This window comes from Acinonyx jubatus, chromosome A1, assembly GCF_027475565.1.
Source record: "Acinonyx jubatus isolate Ajub_Pintada_27869175 chromosome A1, VMU_Ajub_asm_v1.0, whole genome shotgun sequence".
Lineage (NCBI taxonomy): Eukaryota > Metazoa > Chordata > Mammalia > Carnivora > Felidae > Acinonyx > Acinonyx jubatus.
This window is the reverse complement of record NC_069380.1, coordinates 206,636,348-206,649,870: the sequence shown is the minus strand read 5'-3', so window position 1 is coordinate 206,649,870 and position 13,523 is coordinate 206,636,348. Positions and strand designations below refer to the sequence as shown.

Genomic DNA, 13,523 nt, shown 5'->3' with positions numbered 1-13,523 from the left:
TGTCTACACTGAAAATTGACTACACTGTTTTCTAGTGTAACCACCTTCATTAATTATTTTAGCTAGATCTTCCAGATAACTTGCTAGAGCTTCCACATCAGCACTTGCTACTTCACCTTGCACTTCTATGTTCTGAAGATGGCTTCTTTCCCTAAACCTCATGAACCAACCTCTGCTTAGCTTCAAATTTTTCTTCTGCAGCTTCCTTACCTCCCTCAGGCTTCATAGAATTGAAGAGAGTCAGGGCCTTGCTCTGGACTAGGCTTTGGCTTAAGGGAATGTTATGGCTGCTCTGATCTTCCATCCAGACTACTAAAACTTTCTCTGCATCAGCAATAAGGCTGTTTCGTGTTCTTATCATTCATGTGTTCACTGGACTAGCACTTTTAGTTTCCTCTGGGAACTTTTCCTTTGGAAAAGCTGGATTTGGCTACCTTGCTCAAGAAGTCTAGCTTTTGGCCTATCTCAGCTTTCAACATGCCTTCCTCACTAAGCTTAATCATTTGTAGCTTTTTTTTTTAAAGTTTATTTATTTTAACAGAGAGAGAGCGTGTGCATGCAAGTGGGGGAGGGGCAGAGACAGGGGGAGACAGAGAATCCCAAGCAAACTCCACGCTGTTAGCGCAGAGCTTGATGTAAGGCTTGATCTCACAAACTGTGAGATTGTGACCTGAGCTGCAATAAAAAATCGGACCCTTAACCAATTGAGTCACTCAAGCGCCCCAATCATTTCTAGCTTTTGACTCAAAGTGAGAGTCATGTGATTCTTCCTTTCATTTGAACAGTTAGAGGCCATTGAAGGGTTACTCACTGACCTAATTTCAACCCTGTTGTGTCTCACTTGGAGATCCCAGGAGAGAGAGAGAGAGAGATGGGGGAACAGCCAGTTGGTGGTAGAGTCAAATCACACACATTTATTGATAAAGTTCACCATCTAAAATGGGCATGGTTTGTGGTACTCCAAAGCAATTACCATAGTAACATCAAAGATCATTGGTCAGGGGCACCTGGGTGACTCAGTCAGTTAAGTGTCTGACTGCGGCTCAGGTCATGATCTCGTGGTCCATGAGCTCGAGCCCCGTGTGGGGCTCTGTGCTGACAACTCAGAGCCTGGAGCCTGTTTCAGATTCTGTGTCTCTCTCTCTCTGACCCTCCCCCGTTCATGCTCTGTCTCTCTCTGTCTCAAAAATAAATAAACGTTAAAAAAAAATTTTTTTAAAGATCATTGGTCATAAATCACCATAACAAATATGAGGACAATGAAAGAGTTTAAAATATTGCAAGAATTACCAAAATGTGACACAGAGACATGAAGTGAGCAAATGCTGTTAGAAAATGATGCAGACAGATTTGCTCAATGTTCAATGCCACAAATCTTCAATTTGTAAAAAACATGGTACCTGCAAAGTGCAATAAAGCAAAGTGTAATAAAACTAAGTATGCCTATACAAACTTTCAGTTGTAAGGTAAATAAGGTCTGGGGAGCTAATGCAGTATCATAGAAACTATAGTTCACAACACCACATTATAGAATTTTGCTAAGAGAGTAGAACTTATATGTCAAATTTGCTAAGACAGAACTTATATGCCACACACACACACACACACAAAGTATGTGAGGCATTGAATGTGTTAACCAGATGAGGGGAATCCTTTTACTATGTATATGCATATTAAATCATCACAATACATACTTTAAATATCTTACAATTTTGTCAATTATACCTCAATAAAACTGAGGGGAACAAAACAGGAAAAATTAGAAACTATGGAATCTTCCAAATATTAAAAAAGGTCCATTTCCCAACTATAACAACTATAACAAACATAAATTTGTTTTCCAAAAAATTCACCTCTGTAGTTTTTTTCCAGTGCAATAACAATCACTCAATCATATTTACATAAAAATAGTTGTCTTCACAAACAGGTTAAAACAGCAGCCTTCCAGTTATCATTGAGGAGAGAAAAGAAAAAATAACTAATAAGCACTAACTTCTCTACTGAAACCTATCTGCCTTCCCCAGTTTGGTTCTCCAACTTCTGGCCAAGACTATAAGAAAAATGATCCCTTAATGTATATGATGAGACTACAGTAATAAAAACTGTGTAGCTGCCTACCCCTTCTTCATCTGAACCAAACCTGAAACTTTAAAGAGAAAGAATATAAATGTTATACCGCCTGTAGTATCACTTAAAATTATCTCCTTTTTCCTCCTCCTTTTTTTTTATAAACACACATAAAACCTCAAAATCTCAAAGCCTCTTTGAAAACGCATTTACCCTAATTATTTTTAAGAATTAAAAGAATCACTTGAAGAAAAAAAATCTGATGATGCAGATTATATAATTAACATTGTCATTAACTTGTTGCTTGGTGATTCTTTAATAGATGGAGAAATATAAAAATAGTTTCAATCTACAATGAGAATTCTCATTTGTATGCAATAAAGAATTCAAGGACTTACCTTAAAAATGGCATTTTTTGCCTTATATGTAGCAAAATAGGGTTGTTCCAAAAGCCACAATGATGTAAGAATGGCAGCTGTAGAGGTCTTTACACGAATGATGGGACTATACTCACAGGATAACTCAGTGAGACTAGGATCACAGAGCAGTCTTCTGTCAGACCACCTTATCATCCATTCCAGCAGCCTTCTTATACTGCCAAATGTGTTATTTAGTACTAAAGGAAGATCTTCTTGAGGGTTAATATCACTGCATTGAACTGCTTTGAAAATACATCTTCTAGTTTTGTCGGTCTTGGGAGTCCAAAACATATGGTTCGACAATCTCTGGACTAAAGGTTTCCCTGAACTGTCATCTTGTGTTCTGTAAACTGACTTTCGTTTTAAACCGAACAATCCACTTGTCACTTCAATTTTATTGACTTCATTCAAAGGGTTCTCTAAAAATGACCTGATTCCTTGATCCAGTACTGAAGCTGAAAGTGCTTGGTTTTCTGGCTTTTCAGACTCATATAACTCAGGAGCAACAACAAAACAAGAGCCAGCTCTAAACACATTTTGGCTTTTGGTTTTGCTTCGACGTCGTTTTAATGTTGTATGTACATCAAAAAGTAAAGAATTAAGTTCATATTCTCTAAGATGTCCAGAAAAACTGGTTAGAAATGGAATGCCAGGATCCTTAGAATCAAGTAGGTCTCTTTCAAGAACATAACTCAAGAAGAGATCAAGGAATTTAATATATTCATCATCATCACGTTCAAATTCCCAAACACCTATTACAGGCAGTGCATTTTGTAATAGCTTTTCATTATCTTTTCTTTCAAGATTTTCTTTCTGATTACATATCTTCTTTTTTTCCTTGGGCTTACTAATCAATTTTAATTCCATGTGATTTGGGGCATTTCTACAGCAAAACAAAATTGAAAAAGACAAAATTAAAGATTATTTAATAGCAAAAACGGATGTTAGAATTGACAATGAAAATTCTCTCCGTGACTGAATTATATATATATACTTTTAATGCCTCAATTACGTATCTTTCAAATGAGGGGTTAGATTAAATGATCTCTGAGTGTTGACTAGAGCTGAACATTCTTAGTGAAAAAATAAAACAAAATATCAAAAGGGGAAATTTGAGTTAAAAAAGACTGAAATGTGTTCACAGAAATTTCACTTTTAAAAACATGAATTTTTGAAAAAAACAAAAAGATCCTCTAACAAGTGAGAATTTAGGAATCCAAAGTCAACAGAAATCACAAGCCACCAACATACATCCTAATTTATGGTTTCTTGTTTTTTGCATCTGCACCTTTCAGCTCCCCCTGTACCAGGTACAACAAGCAGGAATGCCTTCAAGACTCTTTACTACACAAGAGCGGGGCATTTTTTCTAAACTTTCTACTGCTATTAAACCTGCTAGGCGAACATTTTAACTGCCAATCATAATTACTTTTATTTTTTTAATTTTATTTTTAATTTTTTAAAATTTACATCCAAATTAGTTGGCATATAGTGAAATAATGATTTCAGGAGTATATTCCTTAATGCCCCTTACCCATTTAGCCCATCCCCTCTCCCACAACCCCTCCAGCAACCCTCAGTTTGTTCCCCATACTGATGAATCTCTTCTGTTTTGTCCCTCTCCGTTTTTATATTTTTATTTCCCTTCCTTTATGTTCATCTGTTTTGTCTCTTAAAGTCCTCATATGAGTGAAGTCATATGATACTTGTCTTTCTCTGACTAATTTCACTTAGCATAATACCCTCTAGTTCCATCCACGTAGTTGCAAATGGCAAGATTTCATTCTTTTTGATTGCCGAGTAATACTCCATTGTGTATGTGTGTGTGTGTGTGTGTGTGTGTATATATGTATATACATATATACATGTGTGTGTATGTGTATATATATATATGTGTGTATATATATATATGTATGTACATATATATATATACACACACACACACATTTTCTTTATCCATTCATCCATCAAGGGACATCTGGGCTCTTTCCATACTTTGGCTATTGTTGACAGTGCTGCTATAAACATTGGGGTGCATGTGTCCCTTTGAAACAGCACACCTATATCCCTTGGATAAATGCCTAGTAGTGCAAATGCTGGGTCGTAGGGTAGTTCTCTTTTTAGTTTTTTGAGGAACCTCCATACTGTTTTCCAGAGTGGCTGCACCAGCTTGCATTGCCACCAACAAACGCAAAAAGAGATCTTTTTTCTCCGTATCCTCACCAACATCTGTTGTTGCCAGAGTTGTTAATGTTAGCCATTCTGACAGGTGTAAGGTGGTATCTCATGGTGGTTTTGATTTGTATTTCCCTGATGATGAGTGATATTGAGCATTTTTTCATGTGTCAGTTGGCCATCTGGATGCCTTCCTTGGAGAAGTGTCTATTCATGTCTTTCATCCATTTCTTCACTGGATTATCTGTTTTTTGGGTGTGGAGTTTGATAAGTTCTTTATAGATTTTGGATACTAAGCCTTTATCTGATATGTCATTTGCAAATATCTTCTCCCATTCTGTCGGTTGTCTTTTAGTTTTGCTGATTGTTTCCTTCGCTGTGCAGAAGCTTTTTATTTTGATGAGGTCCCAGCAGTTCATTTTTGTTTTTGTTTCCCTTGCCTCTGGAGATGTGTTGAGTAAGAAGTTGCGGGCAAGATCAAAGAGGTTTTTGCCTGCTTTCTCCTCGAGGGTTTTGATGGCTTCCTTTCTTACACTGAGGTCTTTCATCCATTTTGAGTTTATTTTTATGTATGGTATAAGAAAGTGGTCCAGGTTCATTCTTCTGCATGTCGCTGTCCAGTTTCCCAGTACCACTTGCTGAAGAGGCTGTCTTCAATCCACTGGATACTCTTCCCTGCTTTGACAAAGATTAGTTGGCTATACATTTGTGGGTCTATTTCTGGGTTCTCTATTCTGTTCCACTGATCTGAGTGTCTGTTCTCGTGCCAGTACCATACTGTCTTGATGATTACAGCTTTGTAGTATAGCTTGAAGTCCGGGATTGTGATGCCTCCTGCTTTGGTTTTCTTTTTCAAGATTGCTTTGGCTATTCAGGGTCTCTTCTAGTTCCATACAAATTTTAGAATTATTTGTTCTAGCTCTGTGAAGAATACTGGTGTTACTTTGATAGGGATTACATTGAATATGTAGATTGCTTTGGGTAGTATGGACATTTTAACAATATTTGTTCTTCCTATCCAGGAGCATGGAATCTTTTTCTATTTTTTTGTGTCTTCTTCAATTTTATTTCATAAGCTTTCTATAGTTTTCAGTGTATAGATTTTTCACCTCTTTGGTTAGATTTATTCCTAGGTATTTTATGGTTTTTTGTGCAACTGTAAATGGGATTGATTCCTTGATTTCTCTTTCTGTTGCTTCATTGTTGGTGTATAGGAATGCAACCGATTTCTGTGCATTGATTTTGTATCCTGCAACTTTGCTGAATTCATGAATCAGTTCTGGCAGTTTTTTGGTAGAATCTTTTGGGTTTTCCATATAGAGTATCATGTCATCTGCAAAGAGTGAAAGTTTGACCTCCTCCTGGCCGATTTGGATGCCTTTTATTTCTTTGTGTTGTCTGATTGCAGAGGCTAAGACTTCCAATACTATGTTGAATAACAGTGGCGAGAGTGGACATCCCTGTCTTGTTCCTGACCTTAGGGGAATGCTCTCAGTTTTTCCCCATTGAAGATGATATTAGCATTGGGTCACAATTACTTTTAAATCTGTTTCCTTTAACCATGGTCCTTAGGGAAGAACAGATTCCTAGTTCCCCCAATAAGGGAAAGAAAGGGCTCGTGTTAGGCACCTGGGCTGGAGGTCTATGTCTCTTATTAAGAAGGCACAACAAGCAGCCGCCATTGTATTCCTGTGCTAACACTGAAATCGTCTGGTGAAACAAGCACACCATTTCTAATACTATGAGGCATGGTTTAAGCAGATGCTTATATTTGAAGTCGATAAAGTTATTTCATTTAAACAAGATTATGGCTGATTACTTAGTCTTTCAGTCATGGGAAGGATAAACTTAATTGCAGATAATGGAATTATAAAGAAAAAATCTAGCTAGACTAATAGAGGTTTAAATAATAAGAATTTCTCAACAATTTGTAGACAAGTTTCAAAGATGAACGTGCAATTTCTTTCCCTGGAATCCCTTAAAAATAATATAGCTAACCCAATAATCTTAAACTATTTAAATCTGAAGATTACTAAAAACAGTAAAAGCCTCCCAGTGAACTCTATAATTTCATCTACTTACCTGATTTTATACTATCAGGTAGCAAAATTATTTCATATCTCAATAATATTTTAAATAAATTTTCAAATATATAGTTTCATTTTACACTCCTAATATTCTTGTGAGTAAAGGAGGGTAGCACTTATCATTCATATTGTTAACACTGCAATCAGTGAGGTTTCTGGGACAAGAAATCAACTCATCTGTTGCGTGAAATGCTGAAAATATTTTTTTCCAAAGGAAGTGAATGCTTACTATTAAGAGATCTCAACTGTACCTTTCAGAGAAATGTATCCTACTTTTTTCTTCAACTGACAATGCTTCAGAGAAGGTATCTGCTGTATCTGCATCACTGTGGACTAGAGAATTCCCCAGTTCTGTGAGTGTGCTCCTGCTCAAACTAGTTCCTAGGGAAAACCTATCAAAACCCAGAACCTCAGCTGGTTTTTCTTCTTCAATTGGTTCCCAGATATTCATTTCAAAAGAACCTATATTTCTTTGCACACGTTTTAGGGCTTTCATTCTCACTTTATGAATAGAATGCATAATAACAGACATCATTTCCTCAGTTTGGGGACCTATAAAGGAAAAAACAAAAAGCCTTATTACAACACATTAAAATGTTTCAACTCAAGACACAAAGGGATCCGGGGCACCTGGGTGGCTCAGTCGGTTAAGTGTCTCTTAGTTTTGGCTCAGGTCATGATCTCACCATTCATGAGTTCCATGAGTTCGAGCCTCTCATCCAGCTCTGTGCTGATGGCATGGAACCTGCTTGAGATTCCCCTCCCCTTCTCGCTCTCTGCCCCTCCCCCACTCACTCTCTCTGTCTCTCTCTCAAAATAAATTTAAAAACATTTTTAAAAAATTTTAAAAAGACAGAAGGGGACCCAATTCCAGTCCCTCCTGGGAACATGGAATCCAACTGATGACTAAGACTCATTTCCACATTCTTACAGAGCATGCTTTGTATTTGTCAGAAAGCTATGGTGCATGTTTTAAGGTAGAATTGCAGAAGTTAGAGAAGGTCCATTAAAGAACAATAAAAGGGACAGAGCCCAGACTCCATAAAAACATGTGCTCTGGAAAACAAAAAATTAAGAAGTAACTTAACTATTTAAAAAATCAGACAGATAATTATAAAAAGAATCACTACTATTTTTTCATTCCCAAGAGTGGTGAATAAAAGAAAATGAGTACAATTTTAGTCAAAGAAACAAGGACAACTTTTTCACTTCAAATAGTGGGAAACAGGAATGTAAGTTTTTCAACAGGAATGTAAGTTTTTCAAGGCTGCCTACAGAAAAAAGTTTAAACATTATTATACATTAACATATATATAAAATGTATACACTATACATTTTAGAGAATGTCAAAAAAGTCTTAAGAAAAATATAAACCAAAAATATATTAATGCAATAATGTATGATCATAGGACATAACTAGACTTAAATACTAGATTAAGTTATAAAAAAAGGTAATTTGAATTCTTTAAAAATTTCCACATTATGAATGTAGTTAATGTCACTGAATTGTACACTTAAAATATTAAATTTTATATTACGTATGTTTTAACCACAATAAAAAAAATTTTCCACAAGGGCATGTTGAATGTATAGGGTAAAATTAGAAGGAAGAAGAATACTAGTTTTCAACAAAATATCTGCCTTACGCAAAGCACTGTATGCTTATTTTATATATTTTACCTTATTTAACCCTCTTTTAATACACATCCATAAAGTAGGTAATAATACACCCGTTTTACATATAAAGAAATGGAGCTCAGAGAGACTGGGCAACTTGCCTATAGTCACACCGTCATTAACTGACAGAGCCATGACATGAAGTCATCTTTATCTGGTTCCAAAGCAAAACTGGTGCTTCAGTAATAGAGGAGTGCTTCTTTCTGCCTTCTTACACTATCTTCAAGGAAAGGAGAACTACATAAAGACATGAGCACTAGAAACTATATGCTCTCCGAGGAATCTTCAGCAATTTATCTACCAGATACCTAAGAAATGACAAATACTACCTTTCACAACACAGTGTCTGAGTCTCTGTTGAAGACAGTGATATTTTTCTCTTAAAGGAACCCTTATGTCCTCAGGATTGGGAAGTGCTTTCACAAAAATTTCTGCTACCTTCAGAAAAATTAAAAAAAGAGTTTCATGAGCAAAATCATTTTTAATTACAATAAAGTAAAAATCCTTTAATGTCTCTGATTTTCATTTAGTTTTTTTCACCTACATTCACATTACCTTTCTGATTGGTGGCAGTTCTCCAATAAGGCTCAAAATTAGATCCTGAATAAGTTCTTCAGTATTAGAAAACCGAGAAAAGGGCAGCATTCTGTGTGCCCACTCCACTGCACTGAGACCGTGCTCAACCGTACAAGAATCAAACTCCACTTCGACGTCCTAAATGGGTATTGAGAAATACATTTCCTTTCACTTTAGATGGATAGATCAGGATGAGTTCAAAAGAAAGTTTGTCAGAAAACAATAAAACCTTCTATCAAGCAGTAATTTCCCATGTAATGTTTGTTCATTTTTCTTATTCTTGTGTAGGTAAATACCTTTTTCCCCTCCACATTTTCTCTTGCTTTCTGATATTGCCTGCAACTATAGGATAACTTATCACGAACATGTAGCATCCAACACAAAGCACAAAGTTCTCTGAAGCAACCTAAACCAGGGATACAAACATAAAAGATTGGATTAGTATGTATATTACTATTATAACAACTTCACCTCTGCTGGGTATTTTTTTTTCCAAAACCAATGTCTTTATTTTGTTGATTATGCAACAAACATATGCTCATTGCCAACACCTTAAATAGAAGTCATGGAAATACTTTCATAATTTTTATACACATTATTCTAGAGCATTTCACGCATGTCAGTTGCATGAAAATATTGAAAACAGTTTTAGAATAAATAACTTACTCTATTTACTAGAGTAAGTAAATTACTCTAGTAGTTTACTTGCTTTAAACTTCATAGTACATTGTAGATAATGTTCAAAGCCAACACACATAGCTCTACTTAATACTGTATAGCTCATTTATTTGGAAAATCATTTATGATAGGCATTTAAGTTTAAAATTTTTTAATATTAGAAACATACTTTCCATTATTGAACAATGTTTTTATTAAAAGCAACACAAGTACACAAATATATATATAATTATACTATGCATGCTGTTTTGAAACTAGCTCTTCTTTTCACTTAATGTATCCTGGATACATTTCAACGGTGGTTACACACACATATCTTTTCATTGCCAGCATAATATTCCACTGTATAGAAACTTCACCAAATCAACTGCAAATTACATCATTATCAATATTTAGGCCTAATTTCTAAGCAAGCAGTTCATTTTGGACAAACCTATTGCTTTAACAGAAACTTCATCAAGCTTGCTGTCTCCAGCTGCTCCAGGTCGAAAGAATGCTACACCTCCTTTACAATAATTAAGTAATGACTCAGGGAAAGGACTCAATGAAGGAAGGGACCCTTTCATTCGAATCTGAAAGAATGATAGACTATGTTAGTTATCAGTCATCTAAATCTATTTTTAAGGAAACTATAAAGCAACAAACAAGACAGGTAACATAAACCATAGAGAATGAAAAATACAGCATGGTTCTTATACTGTGTAAGAAAGTATCTCTGAAATGAACTATCCTTTCAGAAACTTGGCTCATATATTTAAATGTTTATTTATTTTGAGAGAGAGAGAGAAAAAAATGTGCACGGGGAAGGACACAGAGAGAGAGAGAGAGAGAGAGAGAGAGAATCCAAAGCAGGTTCCGCACTGTCAGCTCACGGCCTGATGGCGGGGTTCAGTCTCACAAACCCTGAGATCATGACGTGAGCCAAAATCAAGAGTCGAATACTTAACTGACTGAGCCACCCAGGTACCCCGCTCACAAATTTAACTCAAGAAATTCACTAAGTTAGAACACAAAAGAGAAAAGAAGGTTGTAGGCAATTTTTTCTGTCACTCAGTTTTGCCTATATAGAACTTGATGCTATTTGTCCTTTCCCCAAAGGCATAATAAAGAAATTTAAGCATCTAACTCTCATTCAAAATAAAACTATGTGCAGTACCTAAAAATAAATATGACAAAAGGTATATCTACCTACATAACTTTTTTTTTTTTGAGAGAGAGAGAGTGTGTGAGGGGGAAGAGGGGCAGAGGGAGAGAGAAAGAGAATTTTTTTTTTTTTACTTTATTTATTTATTTACATCCAAGTTAGTTAGTATATAGTGCAACAATGATTTCAGGAGTAGAATCCTTAATGCCCCTTACCCATTTAGCCCAACCCCCCACAACCCCTCCAGTAACCCTCTGTTTGTTCTCCACCTTTAAGAGTCTCTTCTGTTTTGCGCCCCCCCTGTTTTTATATTATTTTTGCTTCCCTTCCATTATGTTCATCTGTTCTTTGTCTTAAAGTCCTCATATGAATGAAGTTATATGATATTTGTCTTTCTCTGACTAATTTCGCTTAGCATAATACCCTTTAGTTCCATCCATGTAGTTGCGATTGGCAAGATTTCGTTCTTTTTGATTGCCAAGTAATACTCCATTGTGTATATATACCACATCTTCTTTATCTGTTCATCTGTTGATGGACATTTGCGCTCTTTCCATACTTTGGCTATTGTTGATAGTGCTGCTATAAACATTGGGGTACATGTGTGCCCTCAAAACAGCATACCTGTATCCCTTGAATAAATAACCTAGTAGTGCAATTGCTGGGTCATAGGGTAGTTCTACTTTTAATTTGAGAAAGAGAATCTTAATCAGGCTCCATGCTCAGCATACAGCCCAACGTGGGGCTCTATCCTACAACCCTGGGATCATGATCTGAGCTGAAATCAAGAATTGGAGTCTCAACCAACTGAGCCACCCAGTTGCCCCTACCTACATAACTTTTTCTAAGAAAATGTGAACCTGATCAAGCCTCTGCATCTCAATGAATATAGTTTAATTACCAGTTCACAGGAAATAAAAGGAAAGAGGAACAAGTCAAATGACACTAAATGAATAAACTATGAAACAAATGCAGAATACGGTACAGAACAAATGACCAAGTTTCTCTACAAACCAAGAAAAGAAAAAGAAATTAAAGGAAACTGCTATAGAATAAAAGGAAAGGAATCTAAGGGACATACACCCAAAAATGAAAGGATTAGCGGCAGGCTTGTAATCTATTTTCTCCCTCTTCTATTCATTTCTATAAAGACAGGATCTTGTCAAATCCCCTTGTAAGCATTCTAATGACAGACTTCTTGTCAAACAATGGTATTTACTAGATGTACAGAGCCTAGCTAGGTTGGTTATTATAAATAAATCTATAATGCATGGATTTATGGAGTATGGCTCATTGGAAAATGTCACACAAGCTATATAATTAAAGAGATATAAAAAGGACATGTTAAATAAGTGATATAGTTCTCTTTTGTGTCATGATGTTAAACAGAGGCCAGGTCACATCCTTCCACAGCAAGAAAAATCTTGGGAGCAATGTAAGTCCAGGTTTCACCTGTGTCTTTTAGTTACCTATATCCTTGAAATTATTGGTTTAAAGTTTGATCCTGGGTTAAGTCTTTTGATTCTTATGTGTCAGACTTGAAAATATAGTCCTTCCTATTATCTCATAATCAAACATGGGTTAACTTCAGTTGGACCTTGATTTCAAAAATCTATAAAAAAGACATTTTCAAAATAATCAGAGTAATTTTATTATGGACCAGGTATTGGAATTAATAAAGAGTTATTGTTCACTTTAATGGTATGATGGTTTTAAAATATGTCCACAAATTCTTAACAATTCATTCCTTCAAAGGTACAGCCTAACTTCCCTCACCTTGAGGGTAGACCCTACTAGACCAACTAGTTTCTTTTTTTTATTGTTTTTTTATTTATTTTTGAGAGAGAGAGAGATCACGAGCATGAGCGGGGGAGGGGAAGAGAGAGGGAGACACAGAATGCAAAGTAGGCTCCAGGCTCTGAGTTGTCAGCACAGAGCCTGACGCAGGGCTCGAACCCACGAACTGCGAGATCATGACCTGAGCCAAAGTCGGACGCTAAACCAACTGAGCCACCCAGGTGCCCCTAGACCAGCTAGTTTCTAACGAACAGAATACAGAAGTGATTGTATGGGATTCTGGGATTAAATCACAACGGCATTGTAGCTTCCACCTTGCTGTCTTTTGGATCACTTCCTCAGGGGGACGCCTCTGGCCAACAACCAGCACCAACTTCTTAGCCATGCGCACAAGCCATCTTGTAATCAGATGTCTGGCCCCTATCAATTGTTCAGATTCCTGCAGCTCCAGGTCACATTTTAGTATGAACTTCATGAGAAACATGATTTTTTGCTTCTGTGAATAAAGACCTTATAATTTTGGTAGCAACAAGTGTTCCGCCATTCCCACCAATTAGAAAACATTAATTTACTACAACTAAATCTGTAGTTAAATTATATGCCCGATAAAGTCTAAATGAAAAAGGCAGAGAAAACAGCAATACAGGAGAATATAGAAGTATATACACTTATATATTGTACATACTTCTATAAGAATGGATCTCCACATCCTTGGCACCTCTCCCAATATCAATAAATACACAGGCTAACAATAAAACTATCAGATGTATTTTAGGAAGACTGAATTAGAGGGAATTTACAGGTTACTTGTGCGTATAGCTGAGGGGTTGACAAGCTTTAAAGGTAAGCCGCAAGACAAAGGGCACTGGACAGTCAGAGTGGCAATGACTATACACCCAAAGG

The 13,523-nt window shown here is 36.2% G+C and overlaps 1 protein-coding gene across 9 annotated transcripts in view; it reads right to left on the bottom strand.

The window, feature by feature from the left end:
- The window catches only part of CPLANE1 (ciliogenesis and planar polarity effector complex subunit 1), a 139,495-nt gene that overhangs the window by 78,637 nt on the left and 47,335 nt on the right, over window positions 1–13,523 (bottom strand). For all 9 annotated transcript variants that reach the window (XM_053201405.1, XM_053201388.1, XM_053201403.1 and 6 more), the window contains exons 21-26: window positions 10,113–10,251; window positions 9,298–9,407; window positions 8,981–9,139; window positions 8,755–8,863; window positions 7,000–7,300; window positions 2,466–3,369 (exon numbers count right to left, since the gene is read on the bottom strand). In XM_053201405.1, coding sequence (XP_053057380.1) covers window positions 2,466–3,369; window positions 7,000–7,300; window positions 8,755–8,863; window positions 8,981–9,139; window positions 9,298–9,407; window positions 10,113–10,251 — 1,722 coding nt within the window. The remainder of the gene's footprint in view (window positions 1–2,465; window positions 3,370–6,999; window positions 7,301–8,754; window positions 8,864–8,980; window positions 9,140–9,297; window positions 9,408–10,112; window positions 10,252–13,523) is intronic.